Consider the following 20,513-nt stretch of genomic DNA (forward strand, 5'->3'; position numbering starts at 1 on the left):
TCCTCTTTGCTATAACTGAGACTTGGCTCAATCAGTTTGACTCTGCTCTGGAAGCTGCCCTCTCTTATGGTGGCCTTCCTTTCTCCCACACTCCTCGCCCGCATGGCAGGGGTGGAGGCGTGGGGCTCCTCCTCTCATTAATCTGCAGTTAAACCTTTACTATTCCTCCCTCTCTTTTCCATCCTTTGAGGCTCACACTGTCCAGCTTTATTCTCCTCTTCCTATCCACGAGGTGGTCATCTAGCACCCACCTACGGTACCTCTACTTATCCCCCTCACTCTCTGTGGGCATACCCCAGGGATCTGTCCTTGAACCTCTTCTCTTTTCACACTGTCTAGGTCAGGGATGCGCAAACTTTTTGCCCTGTGCCCTCCTGCCTGCTCTCACCCAGTGCTCGCGCCCTCCTTATCTTCTCACTATATGCCTGCCCGACTCTTGCGTCCTGCCAAAGGCGGTCTTCTGTCTACCCCTTTTGTATCTAAAGCCCTCTCCCGCCCAAGACCTTCCACTCACTGCTTCACACATATGGAATACCCTTCCCCTTCAATATCCGACTCTCCATTTTTAGTACCTTTCTTAAAGTGTTTTTTTTTTTTTTTTTTTTTTTTTAAGAAGCATATGGGTAGCTTAACTCAGGGGAGCGCAATCTTTTTCACTGCGCCCCCCTGCCGTCTGTCCCCCTATCCCCCCCCCCCGCTTACCTTGCTGCAGACGTCATAACCCTGTGGCGTCATTTGACGTCGCGTTGCCATGGCGATGCATGACCAGGAGCGTCTGAAACAAGGTAAGGAGAAGTTTACAGTGGCCTTGCAGCCCCCCCCCCCCGGCATTAATTTAAATGCCTTCGGGAAGTGCGTGGGGCCTCTGTAAACCCCGCGTCCCCCACTTTGCGCACCGCTGGCTTAACTAGCTGATACTATACTACATCTCATATGTACTGACCGTGGCACCTTGCAGACGCATTTACCAGAACACACTCCTGTCTCTATAAATTCTCCTGACTTACCACATAGATTGTAAGCTCTATGGGGCAGGGACTCCTAGTGTTTGTGTCTGCAGTGCTTATTCCCGTTATATCATGTAGAGCTGTACCTGCAGCCGGCGGTGGAAGGTGAGGAGGACCATGGCAACATCCTGGTGGAAGCAGAGGAAGACATCCTTCAGCAGGTGGGAGCAGAGGAACATGTGACTGGAGCAGGAGCGTTACTAGAGGACAGCCTGGGACGAGCGCGCCCCAGCGGTCTGACTCAGAAGTCTTCCGACTTCCGGTGTCTGCCGTTGCTACAGCGCAGTTCCTCCCCGGCTGTCCTCTAGTAACGCTACTGCTCCAGTCACATGTTCCTCTGCTCCCACCGCCACCAGCTGAAGGATGTCTTCCTCTGCTCCCACCGCCATCAGGATGTCGCCGTGGTCCTCCTCACCCTCCGCCGCCAGCTGCAGGTAAGTCTCTTCTGCTGCTCTGCTCCTGCCGTTCTCCGAGAGGAGAACTGAGAGAGCAGAGCAGGCCGGAAATTCCCGGCACCGGATCCCAGCGCCGGTTCCGGGTACCGGGTAATTTCCAGGTACCCGGTTCATGACTAATATTATGTCACGTGTATTGTAAAGCGCTATGTACCTGGATGTTTGCTATATAAATAAAAACGTACATACATACATACATACATACATACATGGAAAAGAAAAATCACTGAAAGAAGAAAGCCGTTATGTTACAACAAAACCATTGATCACAGCAAGAGTTAGGATAGAGCTGTGCTTTACTCAGATTTGGGTGTACTATTGAGAAAACTCAGACATTTACAAACCTCACTAGGGTTAAAATGAACTAATGGCAGTGGCATGTTTAAGGCTACAATCACACCTTATTACGATGACAACTTATAACAATTTAATTTACAGCATGGGAACCAGGGGGTCCTGCAGAGCTGAACCACACTATGTTCAGCTATCCCCCTCCCCCCGATTCCCAGTTTCTAAGATACAGGCATACCCCGGTTTAAGGACACTCACTTTAAGTACACTCGCGAGTAAGGACATATCGCCCAATAGGTAAACGGCAGCTCACGCATGCGCCTGTCATCACGTCCTGAACAGCAATACCGGCTCCCTACCTGTACCAAAGCTGTGCGCAAGCGGGGAGACTATAGAGCCTGTTACACATGCGTTATTTACATCAGTTATGCACGTATAAACCGATTGCAGTACAGTACATGCATCGATAAGTGGGAAAAGGTAATGCTTCACTTTAAGTACATTTTCGCTTTACATACATGCTCCCATTGCGTACGTTAATGCAGGGTATGCCTGTACTTACAAAATTACCGGTATTACTTCCTGGTTTCTAAAGGGGATTTAAATGGCCATCCAACAGGAAGCAGCAAGCATTGAGCCTTTCTATTGGCCGTATTTTGTTTTCCCTAGAGGGAAGTTTAAAACAAATAAAAATAATAATCAAGTGGGATATTTGCATGAATAGGTTACATTTAAGTTACTGAAGCATAAAAAGAAACAAAATCAGATACGTATTTTTAAATACTTTTTTTTTTTACACTTACTATGTTCGTAGTAACCAGATGAATTATTACAATCATTACCTAATTTCCTTTTTTTTGATCTTTGTATGCAAAGTAATTATGAGGCCATTGTTATCCAATAAGATTAGCGGTAAAAAGTAAATTATTCATTTTTAACAAGAATCAAATAAAAAAATAAAAATCTTTTATGATTAGGGTCATTTAATTTTTCTAAGGAAACAATTACAGGCATACCCCGCATTAACGTACGCAACGGGACCGGAGCATGTATGTAAAGCGAAAATGTACTTAAAGTGAAGCACTCCCTTTTTCCCACTTATTGATGCATATACTGTACTGCAATCATCACATACGTGCATAACTGATGTAACAACATACCGGAGACTCTCACATCCACCACCAGCTTAAGTTCTTTCAAATCTAAGGCTGTCTCACATTTTAACACACAAAGATACAGTTATCGCTTAGTACCAAAAACAAACAATCAAGTATAAGGCTCCAGGTGCGTAGGGAGGAGATAAAGCAAAAACACAAATGGCGAACAGAATCACCCAGGTCCCTATTGGCACGCACTCATGATGCACAGGTATAATTAACAAGGATACATATCCATTAATTTCAACCAAAATTCCCACTACCCCAATGAGGGTATATCAACAATAACAGACAAACAGTCTGTATAAAAACAGAAAATAACAATACTTTAATGTTGACAGATAGTCACTGTCCTACATTTTAATCTGGTCTGTAACTGTTTCATACGCCCATAATATATATTATCTTTAACTGTGCATGCAATGTCTTGTATATAATGTATACCCTGTTCACTTAACTCTGTGCCCAGGACAAACTTGAAAACGAGAGGTAATTCTCAATGTATTACTTCCTGGTAAAATATTTTATAAGTAAATAAAAACTAACACATTTGTAACAGGCTCTATAGTCTCCCCGCTTTTGCGCACAGCTTCGGTACAGGTAGGGAGCCAGTAATGCTGTCCAGGACGTGCCGACAGGCGCATGCGCGATCTGCCGTTTGCCTATTGGGCGATATGTCCTTAATCGCGAGTATACTTAAAGTGAGTGTCCTTAAACCGGGGTATGCCTGTAAGTTGCTTCTATTTTGGGGGTTAAAAGGAAAATCACATTTAACTTATCAAAACCCCTTACTTAAAATCCCTTGAATATCTTACAAGTGTATTATTTTTTTTTTATAAAATCGGTTCTGCAGTATTAGATAATACTTTAAAAAAAAAATTTTTAAATATGTATTCAACTCAATGCCATTTGTAATGTGTTTTAATATACTGAGCATACACTTTGATTTCTATAGCAGATTTACCACACCGTTCCAGCAGTGCAAGATCTTTGCAACACTTTGGTTTGTGATCATTTGTCGCCAATATTACCAGCAGTTTCAACTGCAAACTGTAACAATAGATTATGTTACCTTAGTAATATAAGGATACATTGTAGTTACTGAGTTACACTGACTGAAGAATTGATTGAGACGGAAAAACAGCCACTTACTGAACCCTGGGAAGCAGGATTTTGCTGATTGACCATGGGATAACTAATCGATCGTCAGCTTAGATCATTCGTTTTCAATAAAAGGTAAATCAAAAGCTGCATATATTAAAAGAAAAAACATGATTTAAGCTGCTTGGACTGCCTCTATAAAAGCAGCATTTTCATTATTTAATGCAAATAGTATTACAAGCAGAAAATGGCAGACTGTCTGCTCTCCCAAGATTACATTTGAAACATACTGTATAAAGTACTGGACATGCAAACACTTTAAAACACCGTGTTTTCAGGCTCATGCAGTACAAATGTCATGCTATGGATTGTAATGATTGAACCTAGTTCCAATGCCATGCACAGTTATGCAAAGTCTCCTAGCTGCAAAACAAACAAAAGTTGGAGCAAATAGCACCCCATTTATATAAGGGGGAAAAGTCTACTGAAAGCAATGGAGTTTTTTTTCATTAAATCTGGCGATATATATTTTTTGTCCCACTTTTGCAGAAGGGAGACTGGTGGATAAGCTTCCCATGTTTTAAAAAGCGGTCCTTGATAAATTTTAAGTGTCACTTTGGATCTCGACGTTCTACGTCTGAGGTATATCCCAGCAAGGTAAGAGATCCTATGCCAGCACGTTAAGAGATCTTATGCCAGCAAGGTTCGAGATCCTATGACAGCATGGTAAGAGATCTTATGCCAGCATGGTAAGAGATCATATGACAGCAAGGTTAGAGATCCTATGCCAGCAAGGTTAGAGATCCTATGCCAGCAAGGTAAGAGATCCTATGCCAGCATGGTAAGAGATCCTATGCCAGCATGTTAAGAGATCCTATCCGAGCAAGGTAAGAGATCCTATCCAAGCAAGGAAAGAGATCCTATCCAAGCAAGGTAAGAGATCCTATCCAAGCAAGGTAAGAGATCCTATCCAAGCAAGGTAAGAGATCCTGTGCCAGCATGGTAAGAGATCCTATGCCAGCATGGTAAGAGATCCTATGCCAGCATGGTAAGAGATCCTATGCCAGCATGGTAAGAGATCCTATGCCAGCATGGTAAGAGATCCTATGCCAGCATGGTAAGAGATCCTATGCCAGCATGGTTTTAAAGCCTTCAGGATGGCTGTACTAACACTCAAAACTATCCATGATTTCACATCCTGAGCAAAAAGCATGGAAGCACAAAGCAGGGGTCAAGTAAATGATGGCACAACAAAATAGTAATGCCCATATTTACCAAGGAGTCTACCATGAGACACCTGCCTACAACCAATGTAAAGGTGGGATTGTTGTGGTCTTCAGAATGCATCTATAAAAGCTCTGACATAATAGAAGGCATCGCAACCTGAATAGCATCCAGATGATTTCTTCAATTAGCACAACTGCTATAACTGAAAACCAGGGGAAGGGAAGAGACGGGGGGATAGGGAAGGGGGGGAGGGCTCCCGCATCGGCAAAAGTAACAAGGTAAGAAAGCAAAACGTAAAGGTCATACACCGGTGCAAAAGGGGACAAGGGATACTGCAAACAAACACACAAAAGATTCCCCCTTGAATGCACTCGGGTAGATCAATGAGTAATGATAAGTTGAAAATCCTTTTAATCAATGATAAAATAGTAAAGCTGATATTTTCCGTTTATAATTCATGTAAGCCTCTCTTCCCCCTGTGCACTTCTCACTCCGTAAATGGCACAGCTGCCTTCCTGCGTTTATCATTTAATGAATACGGAGTTTAATAATTGCTCTTGCAGACCATTAAAATGCTAAAACTACTTGCAGAGTATATGCATTTTCTGCTTAGCCGCTCCCAGGCGTTCCTTTAGCACACTTAATATGCTTAGAAGTTTCCCTGCTCACATATATTAATTTCAGTCTTACTAGAACCAAGCTATAAATGGCAAAGTTTTCTCAATAGCTGCAATTTTTAATCATCTGTGTCGATGGAGAAGGAATAGCTGAATAAAGAGATACACATCGCTAAGCAGGCAGGGCAAGATTTCAGACTACTCCAGACAATTGCACGCGCAATAATAGCCCCTATAAAAGTGTTGCTAGTGAAGTCTGACCAGCACATGTGAAGTCTGAGATATCCCCAAATCCCCGATCTCTCCTAAAGCGTGTGTGTAAATAAAGAGAGATAATATGTTCCCGAGTGCCTGCTATATCCAACCACCTTTACTTCAACACGCAAATTTTAGCAAGTATGAACCCTGACTATTAATAAGCTTCTGCACCTGAGATTTTCAACCCTTTTTGCATGGCTGCACACATACCTTTTTTTTTTTTTTTTTTAATACATCTTTAGAATTCATGGTTCTTTAGCACTTATATTGCTTTTTACTTAAAACCCCAAATTTATGTAAAAACATTTTTGGGGGTGTTTAGTCGCATTAGTAACATTTAAACATTTTGAGAAGCAGGGTGTATGACATACTGGCAATTTATGTTCATGAAAAGTTTTTAGTCCATATAGAGTGGAACAGAGTAATGGGCGCTCGAGTGCATTTTTCCTTAACAAATGTATTTGGTATTAAGGCAACATGTTTAAAACCCAGGTTTTCCTGTGATAGCTTTGAGACCTCAACTCTTACAGCACTAAATGAAGAACAAAAATGTTATTTGGTAATTATAGCCTTCAGTACATTTGTGAGATGACTCGCGTCAGTGCAAGTGCTGGGAATACCATCGGGTAATCTCCTTTCCAGAGACTGGAACTTTCTGATGGGTCTGGGCCTTAATTATATCTATCACAAGAGACACACACACACACACACACACACAAAACAGTGATTGCAATTTTACCATGTAAAACAAAAATGTGATAACAGAAATGAAGCCTTAGCTACGGCCCCAGTGTGCGCGCGACGGGGAGCTTGGCGTCGCTCGTTCCCTGCATCAGCACGATCTGATGGTCTTGTCGATATTGGGGTGATTAGGAGGGGGCACGGAGAGTTAGACAAAATGGAGTCAGGATTATATTTTGTATTGCGCCGTTTAGGGGACATGGGATGTGCAGGAGTGCATGGTTACTGTAGTGGGAGGATTATTGTCTCACCAGAAAATGGCTAACCCCAAGTTTCTCTTTTTAGAAATAGGTTGTTACAAATTAGGAAAATCTACGAGTCATGATCACAAGCTGTTTTTGTGTATTTTGCAAGTAATTTGATATTTATGTATTATCAGCATTATTGGTATTTTTTTTATTTTCTCTGCGTCACCCATGTATTATTGCTGATGTAGCAATGTAAACATCCAGATTTTGTGTATATAAGCTCTGTTCAGAAATAACCAAACTAGAGTCATTTATTTTTGACTCTCCCTGTGATCACTTGTATTTGTACTTGTAATCAATAAATCTGCTTTTCTTGAACCAATATTATTTTTTTATTTCTTAATATTACAGTTGGCGTTGTCGGCAGTATCCCAGATATCCAGGGACGGTGTCCGAACCCAACCGAAGGAACTCCCATCAGGACGCAAAATTCTGAGCAGAAACCAAGGTAAAGGCACCTTTTGAAATATCTACATAATTGTGCCTCCTGGGGTTAATACTTTTGATGGTAAAATTGTCCTTGGTGACGGGAATCCTGAAAAACAGGTTGATTCATTTTTACTGTTTAAGGGCTGTTCTATAGTGTGCGGCCGTGCGAACGCGCGTGCACGTGATGTGCGCTTTGTGTGTATGCTGAAATGTGAGCTGTGAGAAGGTACTTTGTGTTTGTGTGAATGTATGTGTATGTTTAATTTCTAAAAAAACAAAAAAACAGTTTCGTAAAAATAAAATATTTATTAACATTGTGCAGACAGACAGACAGACAGACAGACAGACAGACAGACAGACAGACAGACAGACAGACAGACAGACAGACAGACAGACAGACAGACACTCTCTCTCTTCAGCGCCGGTAGCGGCGCGAAAAGATTATTTTCCCCGTCTTCCCCGCTGTCGGCCGGCTGGACGCTCACTGCCGTGCGCGCGCGGCCCTGGTATAGAAGGGCTGACTAACCTCAGCCAATTATAAGTGCCGCGCACGCGCTCACTCTATAACAGCCCTAACACTTTTTACTGTGTGTAAACTGTGTTAAAAACCTGTGCGAGTAAAAGATAAATCTGTGTGATAAATAGAATTTACGGTTTGTAAAACGTGGGTCAGAATAGGTCAAAACTTAAACCAGTCACAAATTTGGGAAAAGTAACTGCTCCTAAATAGGAAAAAGAAGGAAGTGGCATTAATGGAGGCACAAACTGTCTATTATACCAATAACCCATCTAATAGCAGAGGGCAGCAGTGATCTAATAATAACAGACAAGGGAGATATAATTATTCAAGATGGAGAGGAGACAGAAATTGGGACCAAGCACCAAAAAAATAATGACCCAAAAGGTAGTTAGAGACTGAACTCAACCGTTTACCCTACACTTTGTGGGCATCAGATTCTACGGATTTATTTATTTATTTATTTATAAAATATTTTACCAGGAAGTAATACATTGAGAGTTACCTCTCGTTTTCAAGTATGTCCTGGGCACAGAGTAAAACAAATAATACATGGTTACAAATACAGTTACATAAATGAACAAGGTATACATTTATATACAAGACATTGCATGCACAGTTAAAGAAAATATATGTTATGAGCGTATGAAACAGTTACAGACCAGATTAAAGTGTGAGACAGCCTTAGATTTGAAAGAACTTAAGCTGGTGGTGGATATGAGAGTCTCTGGTAGGTTGTTCCAGTTTTGGGGTGCACGTGTAGGACTGATCCGTTCAGCAACTTGTCGTAGTACATTTAAAACCTAATACAGCTCAACCCCCTTATAACGCTGTGCTTGGGGTCCAAAGAATCACATCGTGTTGTAAAGTATTCATAAATACGAAAATTGGGAGCCACGCTTGCATCGCGCTATAAGCGGATTCACGTTGTAACGGATCGCGTTATAACGGGGTTGAGCCGTACTAATCTTCCCATGGTATCGCAATACCACCCAAGTAAGAAATCCCAGGAAAGTATATGGCCCGTTATAGAAGGATTACTAAAGGAGGGAATAATAATTCCTACTATTAGCCCATCTAATACACCAATTGTAATAATTCCTACTATTAGCCCATCTAATACACCAATTGTAATAATTCCTACTATTAGCCCATCTAATACACCAAATTTACCTGTTAAAAAACCATCAGCACTAGGAAAACCGTCCTATAGATTTGTACAGGATTTACGTGCTATTAACTATCGTAATGCCAATTTTTCCTGTACAGGTAGTCCTCATTATCCAACGTTTCACTTTACAACGAATGGCATATCCAACGCTTTACAATGCAACCCTATGGGCTGTTTTTCGACGGCGGAATGTGTTATCCGACGCTCACCGCCACTGATTAACATGGGACTCACTTTACAACGGTTTCACTATCCAACGCTACTTCCAGAACGGATTCCGTTGGATAACGAGGACTGCCTATAGTAACAAATCCAGCAACCATGTTATTTTTTCTACCCCCGGCATCTACTTATTTTACTGTAATTAACTGCAGCTTTATAAATGTCTATGTAGCCCAGTGGAGCGCAAACTGGGGGCGCATGATTGTTCTGGGGGGCGCATGATTGTTCTGGGGGGCGCATGATTGTTCTGGGGGGGGGGGGCGGTTGCAGTGGCCCGTGCGCTTCCCCAAAGGCATTTAAATTAATGCCGGGTGATTCCGTGAGGCCTCTGCAACTTCACTTAGCTTCTCTTCGGTGACGTGTCGCCATGGCAATGCGGCGACGGGGTCATGTGACGTCATGTTGGCATGGCAACGTGACATCACGTGATCCCGCTGCGTCATTTGACGCCAGAGAGCAGGTAAAGGAGGGGAGGGGGGGGGGGCGCGAGCAGGGAGGGAAGCAGCCAGGGGGCGCAGCGGGGAAAGATTGCGCACCCCTGATGTAGCCACAATATCTGATGACTCATTCTCTGTTCCTATTGATCTATTACAGTTTTACAAAGAAGCATCTCCAGATAGGGGACAATTCTGTAATGGAGACCACGCTCTATCACAACCACCCCAACCAGAGACAGTTCTACCCAGAAGCCTGCAGTACCCTGTCCTACGGAACCCTGCACCACGACCATGGAAACCTGGGTGCAGATAAAGACTTTCGAACTAGTGAGAGACCGCTTCTTCTGGCCCAAAATGCGAGAGCCCGTAGTGCGCCATTTTCGGAAGTGCCTGTGGTGTATCCAGCAGAAGACACTGTACACACGCGCAGCTCCAATGGGTCATCTAAAGAGCTCTGGTCCCATGGACCTAGTCTGCATGGACTTTCTATGTATAGAGGCAGACTCAAAGGGCATCGGGAACGTCCTAGTAGTGACCGATCACTGCACCCGGTACGCCCAAGCGTTTCCGAGGAAAGATCAGAAAGCTCTCACAGTCACCAAAGTACTGTGGGAGAAGTATTTCATCCACTATGGGTTGCCGAAGCGGCCGCACTCCGATCAAGGGAGAGATTTCGAGAGCAAGCTGATCAAGGAACTGCTCAACATTAATTTTTTCCTGAATCAACTACAGAGTATCAGAAAAAAACAGCAAATCCCAAAGCTAATTAAATCTGCCTATTCTGTGGGAGTCTTCACAGCCTTCCTTCCCAGGGCTCTGCCTCGATGGGGGCAAAATGCGTACTTTGTTTTACAGAGACAAATTAGGTAGAAAAAAGTGTCACTGTCACCCTCACCTTAGCAGTAGCAGGAGATCTATATATATATATATATATATATATATATATATATATATATATATATATATATATATATATATATATATATATATATATAGAACATGCTGTACTATTCCCTCTGGTGCGATCTTGGTATATACTCTGATATTCTACACCAACACTGCCATTCAATCTTATTCAAACACAAAGTTATATTACAATATGTTGTGTGCTACACTTGCATGTATACTACATTATCCAGGAATGGTTTTGAGGGTTTTAGCAATCAATACTGTGACAATTTGAGATAAACAACAGGATGAGGTATGCTGGTCACTAGAACGCAACCATTGCTGGACACACGGCTGATACTTCATGCTGAAGTGCGCCCCCCCAGATTAACGTTTTGGCAGAAGTATTCCTAAACATTTCTCAACTTCAAATCTAGAAATCTAACAGCTTCTAATCAATATCCCAAGGAGGTAGAAAGACTGATGTGAAAACGGACCAATCGTGCAGTCATTGTGTCCTGCATTTAGTAAACTGTGTTAAGATTTAAGGAATTTATAGATGAGCACAGGGGTGTGCAAACTGGTGGGCGCAAGATTATCTGCGGGGGGCGCGGGGTTTACAGAGGCCCCGCGCGCTTCCTGAAGGCACTTAAATTAAGTGCTGGGGAAGCGGCGAAGGCCTCTGTAAACTTCACTTACCTTGGTTCAGGCGGTGTCTGGAGACATCACCATGGCAACGTGGCGGGGTCATGTAACATCACCTTGGGGGACGCAGAGAGGGGGACAACCGGCAGGGGGGGGAGCACAGGAGAAAAAGATTGTGCTCCCCAGGATTAGCACAACAGAGTTTAGTTAAATATGGCGGTCAGCTAAAGGGAGTCCTGGATTACAAACCTCTCCGTCGCTATCAGAGATCACGATAAACGGCTCTTCGGTGATCTGTTTCTTCTCATCACTGCCCTCTGAGCGTCCATCCTCTCCTCTGTCCTCCTCGTTTGGTGAATTGTGCCCCCGTGCTTCCTCTGAGTGGCTCTTCCTCCTCTTGCGAGGCATCTTCCCCAACTGTACAGAAGTTAACAGGTTACAGGTGCTGTGCAGGAGAACGGATTCCTCTGTTCCAAGTGTCAGCTCCTGTTAACTCTTAAATGGCAGATGTATTTATTATGTTTTCTTGACCAATATTGCTCTGTAGCGCAATCAAATAAACATGGTTGCTTTTGCCCTTTAAAATCTGAGTCACCATTATGATGAAAATACTATGAAATGTAAAGGCTTCTATACCATTTTAAAAATGTTTGCTCTAGAATTCTCCATCTGTATATATTTGTATGGCAGTACTTTTCCACCTTTTAAAAATGTAAAAAAAAAAAAATCACTTTTGTAGGGCACATTATTTCTTATAATTATATAAACAATGTCTAACACTGCAGTACAACATGTAAAGACCTTTACGTTGTTACATTTTTATAATATAGGGAAATATGTTATGATATCTTGTATATACAGGCACACTCATTTCCAAAGTGGGCAAGTACATTTTCGGTGACCCATAAATTTGCCCACTCAAGAATTGTGTCCTGCCCGCAGCGAGACCAAAAGTTGAACACGGCCAATTTATAAAGCAAAACTTGACAATCCAGATCTGTGGTTAAGTTTAAGGATCTCTGAAGAAACCATTTACACCAATAATTCACCTAAACTGAAATTGTGTGGCATATATAAGAATGAATACCAACCTCAATATAAATAAAAGAAACAATGAGGAATAAGTGCAAACCTACCCGTCTTTGAGGCCCAAGAAATTAGGGCCGTTGGTCCCGGGGTTACCCAATTATCTGTTTCACACAGGTCTATTTTCTAAGTAAAGTGTTAAATGGGGCACATGGCAGGACACCCAGTCTGGTTCAGAGCTGAGAGGCAGCGAGAGGAAGTGGAGAAAGCTTGGACCAGGCAAACTGGACACGAGGTCCGGAATTGAGTCCGCCAGCCGAGTAACCTCAGTGCAATCTGACTGCAAACAGGTTTATTCTAAACCAAACTTATTTCCCTTTCACCCCCTACTCATCACATGCATTCAGTGAATACAATAAATGCCAGGTCTCAAACAATGTGCAAAGTGTAAGTATGACACACACCTGGGGTATTACAAACACACACAACATGAGTGCAGGGGTAGTGTAGCTACAATAGTTTGTGACACATTTACCCATATATAAAAGTGAAGCATTATTAACTTGGAGATGGAGCGGTTACAGACACATTTACCCCTGGGTGTAGAAGTGACATATTTAACACTGGCCGGGTAGTTACAGTGACATATTTAACCCCTGGCTGGGTAGTTACAGTGACACATTTACCCCTGGGTGGGGTAGTTACTGACACATTTACCCCTGGCTGGGCAGTTAGTGACACATTTACCCCTGGGTGGGGTAGTTACTGACACATTTACCCCTTGCCGGGCAGTTAGTGACACATTTACCCCTGGGTGGGGTAGTTACTGACACATTTAGCCCTGGGTGTGGTAATGATGTAGCTCTCTGACTCACCAGTCGGGTGGGGGGCCGTCTCCTCCGCTAGTTCACCAGCGGATTTGTCCCGAGAGAAACTCAGGAAAACAAACGCGCAATAATTGATAATAACAATGTGAGAGCGGCACGCGCGCCCCAGCTACTTCCTCACATCGCGCGGGAACAGACTGGCGCGCTCCCGAAAAATGTCACTGGCACGAGCGGCGCTGGAGCAAGCGACGGGCACGCGCAGTGAGGAGCGTACCAAGAGACTGGGGAAGGAGGGGGAGTGGGGTCAGAACAACGACTGCTCACCTCACAGGGTGAAGCTGTCACCGGTCGTACTGCACTCCCTTATCTGCCAGGTCTCTGTGTAGACCGTGAAGGGATATCCTGTAGTAGGCCATTGTTTATTGACATGTAATATCCCCAAGTAATGCCATTAGTAATAGAATAAGAACTACATGATTACATCTATGTTTAGTAAAGCATATGCAGACAGTGTTGTTTTTGTAGGGAGAATTATGGCAGAACCTTACGCAATTTTTTTTTTATATATATAAACAATTCAGCTTTAAATAAAGTAGGTGGAAGAAAAGTATTTATCCTCTTCAAGCTATCATTTCTTATTCACTATACAGTATGGAGCTTCATGTTAAATAAAAGTACCTGAACCTAGTTCTCCTAAGTCCCCCTCAACCTCCCCCCCAAGTCCCAACCCCCCAAAAAGCTCTGTAAGCATGGCTGAGATTATAGTGAGTGCGCGAGCGCATGGGGTCGCACGCGCCTCTCGCCCAAGCGATGGGTGAACTCAGCTTCCAGCGATTAGGGAGGCGTGGTGGAGGCATCACCAGGCTGGTTCGCCATCATTGGCTGGACCGTTCACGTGATGTGGCGGCCGCACAAAAAGACAAAATAATTTGTCTTTTCAAAAAACTGCCGTGCGAATGCGCGCAGTATGGGTAGCCTCATAGGGAAGAAGTATGTTGTTCTCGCCGCGCCTGCACCGTCGCGAGCACTATAATCTCAGCCTGAAGCCTCGTCCAGGGTGCTAAGAGGCGCGCTCAGCCATGCACCCTGCTCAGCCATGCTTTTCCTGGCTGGCTAGGTGCGCGCGCGTCTGGGGGCGCGGCCTCTACGTCACGGAGCTGTATCGCCCTCATTGGCGATTGAATTCAGACTAAATTCAAATGTCTAACTCCGATTAAAGGAGAAATACCTTTTGGTAATCCCAAACAGCATTCAAGGCTTAAAAAAAAAAAAAAAAAAACGCTCATGTGACGCGCTTGCGAGCGGTAAATTCAAATTTGCTCGCTCGGCATGCGCTTTGAGCGCCGTTCAGGCGCGCCCGCCCGCTCACGCAGGACACGTGCATTGTCGCAACGTGTCTACCGTGAGCGTGCGTGCCCGCTCAGTGCCACCCTGGACGAGCCCTAAGGCAGCGCATACAGTTGCGGTGACGGCGACAGTGACACATACCGTGATGTGCATCATGCTACACATAGTGACCGCGACAAGGCGGCGGTACAACCGAGCGGCAGGAACCAGGAGAGACAAATCAATGTGTTTCTCCGTGTGGCTGCCGCGTGACATCAGTGTCAAGTGAAGTGTTTCAGCCAATGATGGGAACCACTCGCATGATGTCACTCCTCCGCCACTCCCCCAGTCGCCTGCATAGAGTGTAGGATTCGCGTGCACGTGCTGCATGAATGACGTCACGCGGTCTCTCGCGCACACTGCAGTCCACATAAGCGCGGCCTAAGGCTGCGTCCCCGCTAGCGCTGAGATATATGTAAGTCCCTGCTCACGCGGTGCGTGCACGCTCGTGCCTGGGCACACACGCTCACCGGCGCTCATGTAAACAAAAAAAATCTAACTTTCCAGCGCGCTCATTGCCCCTCCCCCCCCCCGCGCAAACATAAATGACAGGACACCCGGCGCTCATGCTTGGAGCGGGGACTCAGCCTAACTCGTACTTATACAATTGGGACCCTGTCAGTTCAACAACAGTCAAGTTCATGAATGTTCCTGTAACACTTGTAAGAAACTACATTTAAATGTCTAATTACTATTAGTGTTAGCTTTTTACAATTACTGTGTAATCAGAATAACAGTGTTTGTGACTGTCAATGTGTTTTCACATGGGAATCTCTTTAGGTCATTCCACCCTTAGGCTGAGTCCCCGGTGGCCGCTACTGCACGCTCTACGGCGTGCGCGCCATACACCAGAGCACAGTCCTCTATGGGGCAGGCCCCAGTCGCCGTGTGCGTGGGAACGCAAAGCGCGATAACGCGACGGCTGGAAGGGAAGACAAGGATTTTGTTTTTCCCTGCAGCGACACGATCACGTTTCACTAGCAACCAATAGTGCTGATTGAGTAGACCGTGCTTTGCGTCGCCGACGAGGTTGTCTGCCGTGTTTACGTCACGTGACCGAGGACCCGAGATCTCCCTACTAGTGCTGCGTGTACACACAGACGGGGGTCTGTGCGCGTCCCTGGTGTTGGTGCATGATGCGTCCAGGGGGCGGTTACTGAGGGACAGTTACTGAGGTAAAATAGATATGAGGGCAGTTATTGAGGTAAAATAGATATGAGGGGGCAATAGATGAGGTACAATAAATATATGGGGCAAATAATGAGGTAAAATAGCTCAGAGGGACAGTAACTGAGGTAATATAGATACAAGGGGCTATTAGTGTGGCAAAATAAATATGGAACTCTCCTCTTGTCTTCGGAACCTAACCTTTCTCAAACCTTCCCTACTCTCCTGTGATGTCAGAATCCCTGAGGTAACACAAGGATACACTAAGCATACACTAACAGCATACACGTACCCAGCATACACTAAGCTGCCAAAACCCTTTAGGAGAGGGGTTGCATATGTAACGGGTATTCCCCCACCCAATCGCATATAGAGTGTATGTGAGGGGGAACCTATATGTTACCAGGTGTGGTGCGTTATACCTGTCAGGCCCACAGGAGGTCTGAGCCTCCGCCAGTAAGAGCCTGGGGTGAATCTCTGGAACGTTTCTTGTCAGCGCCTCCACCTATGTGAGATTCTAGGAGTGTAGAGTGGCCCTCACATAGGAACATCCATAAAGTAACCGGCCCACACCAAAGGTTATGGCTAAAAGGGTTTACTATATGGCAAATAACACAACATAACATACTTCAACAATATGACATTGACAGTGTCCCTCTATAACACTAATAGGCACAACTACCCGGTCACCACGCAGGGCTTTTTACCCCACACGTTATATCAATAGTCCCAAATGTCCCACAATACCCCAAATGAGTGACTGTTGGTAAAGTTGGTGCACTTATAGATACCTGCCCGGGCACACGTCCGTGCCCGGGTGTAAAGCTCTTCAAAAAGGGTCTGACGCAGGAACAGGAATCCGCCTCCGCGTGAGGTGTCTCCCTCGTGGAGCGTCGCACCCACAGAATGTCTCTTGTAGTAGCCTGTCTGAGCCCAGACGCAGGCCGCGATCACTGCGTGCAACTGGCACCGGTGATGTCACATAGAACTGGGTACTATAGAAAGCAAACCCCCCCCCCCTTGCACTGAAAGGGGCCTTTCCTGAAACTGCCAACTAATTGCTGTGGCTGCACTGCAAGCCACACTGTCTTTTCTTGTCAGAGCCCACAGCACTGCAGCTGTGTCAGTGACAAGACTCGGATTCAGATTATGGCATGGTCCCTACCTAAGGGGCCTTCCCTATGAACATAGCCACTAACCTAGTGGGGAGTGGGGCCTACCTGGGCCTGTGGTTTCTCTGGCCTAGTACAGCAGAGCCCTGCTCTATTTACACTACCTTCCCCAATCTCTTCCTGGATCCAACTGACAAAACCCTGTCTGCACACAACATTGTTGCAACTTTGCAGCATGAGAAGCTGCCAGCTCTATTGGCTTCAATGCTGCCTGTGACCAGGGTGAAAGTGCAGTCGCCAGAGGCTGCTGGGAATTGTAGTTCTTGGTACAGCTCTTTCCTGTGGGGACCGCGTGCGCGATGTTTACTGCGCATGTCTGAAGCTGTAATGGCCGCCGCTACTCTTAACTGAGCATGCGCAACTTCCAAGAGCTCTTGCACACATGTAATGGCGACCTCTATGCTTGCCAACCTCTGTGCATTGCACAGCACAGGAGCGAACTCCCGCTCCAACCTCAACATGGCCGCCGCTATTGCTCTGCTTACGCGCAAGCCTCCGCACATGCGCGAACACATTAAACAGGGCGGCGTCCTGCCGCAGCTGCCACCGGGAGCCCCCGGGAACGCGCTCGCCCCCGCAGCAGCACACACGCAAGGGGGAAAGAAACCTGCAGACAGGGGGACCAGAGGGACCCTGGCTACACATATATTTATCTATCTATGTAGCTTGATCTATGAAGTTCCCTCCGGCACCTGAATCGAAAAAAGCAAGCGTAGATACTTGAAAGCCCTCCCCATAGAGTGTAATGAAGACAAGAATGCAAGATGGGTTGTCAGTAGAAATAGGGGAGAGAAAAAGCGATCCCAATGAGACTTCCCACGGGTCTCATGGGAACTTTGCGTTTCCCGAATTTTGGGGACAAAAATAGGCAAAATGTCCTGAAACACCGCAGTAAAGACATAGGCCAGCGTTTTTGCGTCGTAATTTCTCAGATTTGGAAAGGCTAGAACCGCCTAATTGCATAGGTTCGGATGTATCCGGGGAAGAAATCTCAGCTGGGCTCACCTGACCGGGACTGATCCGGGATGGAATGGTACGATGGTGAACCTTCTCTGAACGTCTCTCCAGGAGGCAACGATCCACCTTGATACAGACGGCAATGAGCTCCTCCAAATCGGTGAGGCGAGCGTAGGCTGCCAACTCATCCTTCAAAGCTTCTGATAAACCTTGCTGGCCAGAGCTACATCGTTCCAGTCGGTCTCGGCAGCTATAGTTCTAAACTCAAGAGCGTATTTGGCAACTGAATGGCTGCGTTGGGAAACATGAAATAGTGCAGAGGAAGCAAATTCCTTATGACCGGGCGTATCAAACACTTTCCGGAATTCCTGGGCAAAGGCTCCGATATCCTGTGTGAGGACGGATCTTCGCTCCCAGATGGGAGAGGCCCAGGCAAGAGTGTCATCTACAAGGAGAGAAAAAATGTACGCCACCTTGGCGCGGGGTGCAGTAAAGCGTGCAGGATTCATTTCAAATTGTATAAAGCATTGATTCAAAAAACCCTGGCATTCATGAGGGTCGCCCCCATAACGGTTGGGGGTAGGTAAACGAGGTTCTTGAGAGAAAGGCAAAGCTGGAGTAGTGGGAACATCAGGGACAGCAGGCACAAGAGGAGAATGCGGTTCCTGTAAGGCACGGGAAAGGGTGTGAAAGTCCTCCTGAAGGGAGAGCATGGTTTGCTCGCTACCCACAATTTTTTCCTCTAAGGTACTCAGGTAGCTTGTGTGTGTGCGCAGGACTCTTCCTACCTCAGCGGGTTCGAAGTTTGTGTGGCTGAGCATACTGTAACACATAGCTCACCACAAACGAAACGCGACCGCGGTGCTGGGGTAGGGAATTTTTTAATGCCGACCCACAGCCACGCAGGCGCGCCTACGATGTAGAGTAGTCGTTCAAGCCAGGTCAGGGTTAAAGATTGGAGATTAGTGTTAGTATTTGCCAGGTCTGGAGTGGAGAGTTGCGGATCGTCGGAGTGCGTAGCCAAGTTCAGGGTTGGAGAAAATCGGATCGTTGGAGTACTTAGCCAAGGTCAGGACTGGAGACAGTAGAATGGTCGTACGAAGCCAGATCAGGAGAGGAGAGGTGCGGAATCCAAAAGACAAGCTAGGTAGGCAACAAGAAGTTAAACAGCAAGGCAAGGTCACAGGTACTGGAATGCAGCAAGGTACGGCGTCACACTAGACTATGCTCAGCAAGGATTGAGAGCAGACTGAAGGTATATAAAGACAGAGCCTCCAATACCCAGCCAGGGTGGAACCAGGAAGTAAGCACCGATAGACTGCTGGTGCACACAGGTGTGCCCTATGACACAGCCTAATTGGGGATGAGGGCGGAACTGCTCACGCGCCGACCCGCGCGCGTCATGAGGTCAGGGGGCGAGCTTGGAGCGTGCATCACCCCCACACCGATACTGAGTGTCTTTAGAGCAAGAGGGGGCGGGACCAATCGCGAGTCAACCCGCTCGCATCACTGAGGTCCGTGGCGGAGCCGAGAGCGTGCGTCACTCCCACGCCGGTCCTATCCATCACCAGAGCGGGGGCGGGACTTAGACCGCGCATCAGCAGGGAGGCTGGCAGAGCGGGAGGCAGGGTCAGAATCCCCAGACGGGGAATCAGGCCGCGCAAGGTCCGCACGCGCGTACTGTGACCACGAGACCGCGCATCCTGAGTGTCCGTCACGGAAGGTTTGTTGGGGTGAGGAGACAGATTGCGACCACCAGGATGGCGAATCCTCACAGTGCTACCACCATATCTGAAGAGAAAGAAAGGGTACAGCTGCCGGAGGAGTACTTCGACTTCAAGGATGTCTTCGACAAAGTTAAGTCTGAAATTCTTCCTCCCCATCGTCCCTACGATTGCCCCATCCAATTACTTCCAGGTACGACACTGCCCAAAGGGGCCTCTTATCCTTTGTCTATGCAGAGACTAAAGCTATGAAAGAATACATCGCTGAGAATCTGCTGAGGGGCTTCATCCGCAAATCCACATCTCCCACTGGGACCGGGTTTTTCTTTGTCAAGAAAAAAGATTTTAAATCTTGATCCTAAACTCAGGCCTTCCATTCAAAATTTACCTAGGTTTGTGTTTAGGAAAGCAAGAATGATAGCAGGTTATGTTTCACCTATCTTATTTACCGCATCTGTAACAAAAACAAGAGGCTTTGTAGCACCAGTAGGTTTTCATAAGTGTGGATTTTGTAAAGTCTGCACTTATGCTAAACCTATAAAAATTATCCACACAAAAATACACAGACAAGTGTAGCCCTGTGTAAAATTGGGTTACATGCCTTTCTCAATCTGTGCTGTTATTCCTGTTAAGAGGGCAGGTTTGCCAGAAGTCATCATGGAGGTTTGCCCTCAACCCCTTGTGATGTGTAAGGTGTAGCAAAGGAAGTGACAGCATGCTCTGTGTCCACTGTTAGTGACTCAGGGGTGGGTCTTCTGGAACCTATATATTACGCATCACTTCCTAAAGTTAGTCTGTTGATCCTGGGTTCAAGTCTGCTCTGTCTGGAATCAAGTCTATGAA

The 20,513-nt window shown here is 45.7% G+C and overlaps 1 protein-coding gene across 12 annotated transcripts in view; it reads right to left on the reverse strand.

Moving 5' to 3' along the window:
• Window positions 1-13,482, reverse strand: part of UIMC1 (ubiquitin interaction motif containing 1) — a 94,283-nt gene extending 80,801 nt beyond the window's left edge. For 9 of the 12 annotated variants that reach the window (XR_012801725.1, XR_012801726.1, XR_012801724.1 and 6 more), the window contains exons 1-2: window positions 13,313-13,481; window positions 11,661-11,828 (exon numbers count right to left, since the gene is read on the reverse strand). Coding sequence is in view for 6 of the 12 variants with exons in the window: in XM_075600801.1 (XP_075456916.1) it covers window positions 11,661-11,819 (159 nt within the window). In the remaining 6 variants the exon portion in view is untranslated. Of the gene's footprint in view, window positions 1-11,660; window positions 11,907-13,312 lie in introns of all 12 variants that reach the window. The other 3 variants (XM_075600807.1, XM_075600804.1, XM_075600802.1) reach the window with 2 other exon arrangements.
• Between the last annotated feature and the right edge of the window lie 7,031 nt (window positions 13,483-20,513).

The sequence above is a fragment of the Ascaphus truei genome, chromosome 5, assembly GCF_040206685.1.
Source record: "Ascaphus truei isolate aAscTru1 chromosome 5, aAscTru1.hap1, whole genome shotgun sequence".
NCBI lineage: Eukaryota > Metazoa > Chordata > Amphibia > Anura > Ascaphidae > Ascaphus > Ascaphus truei.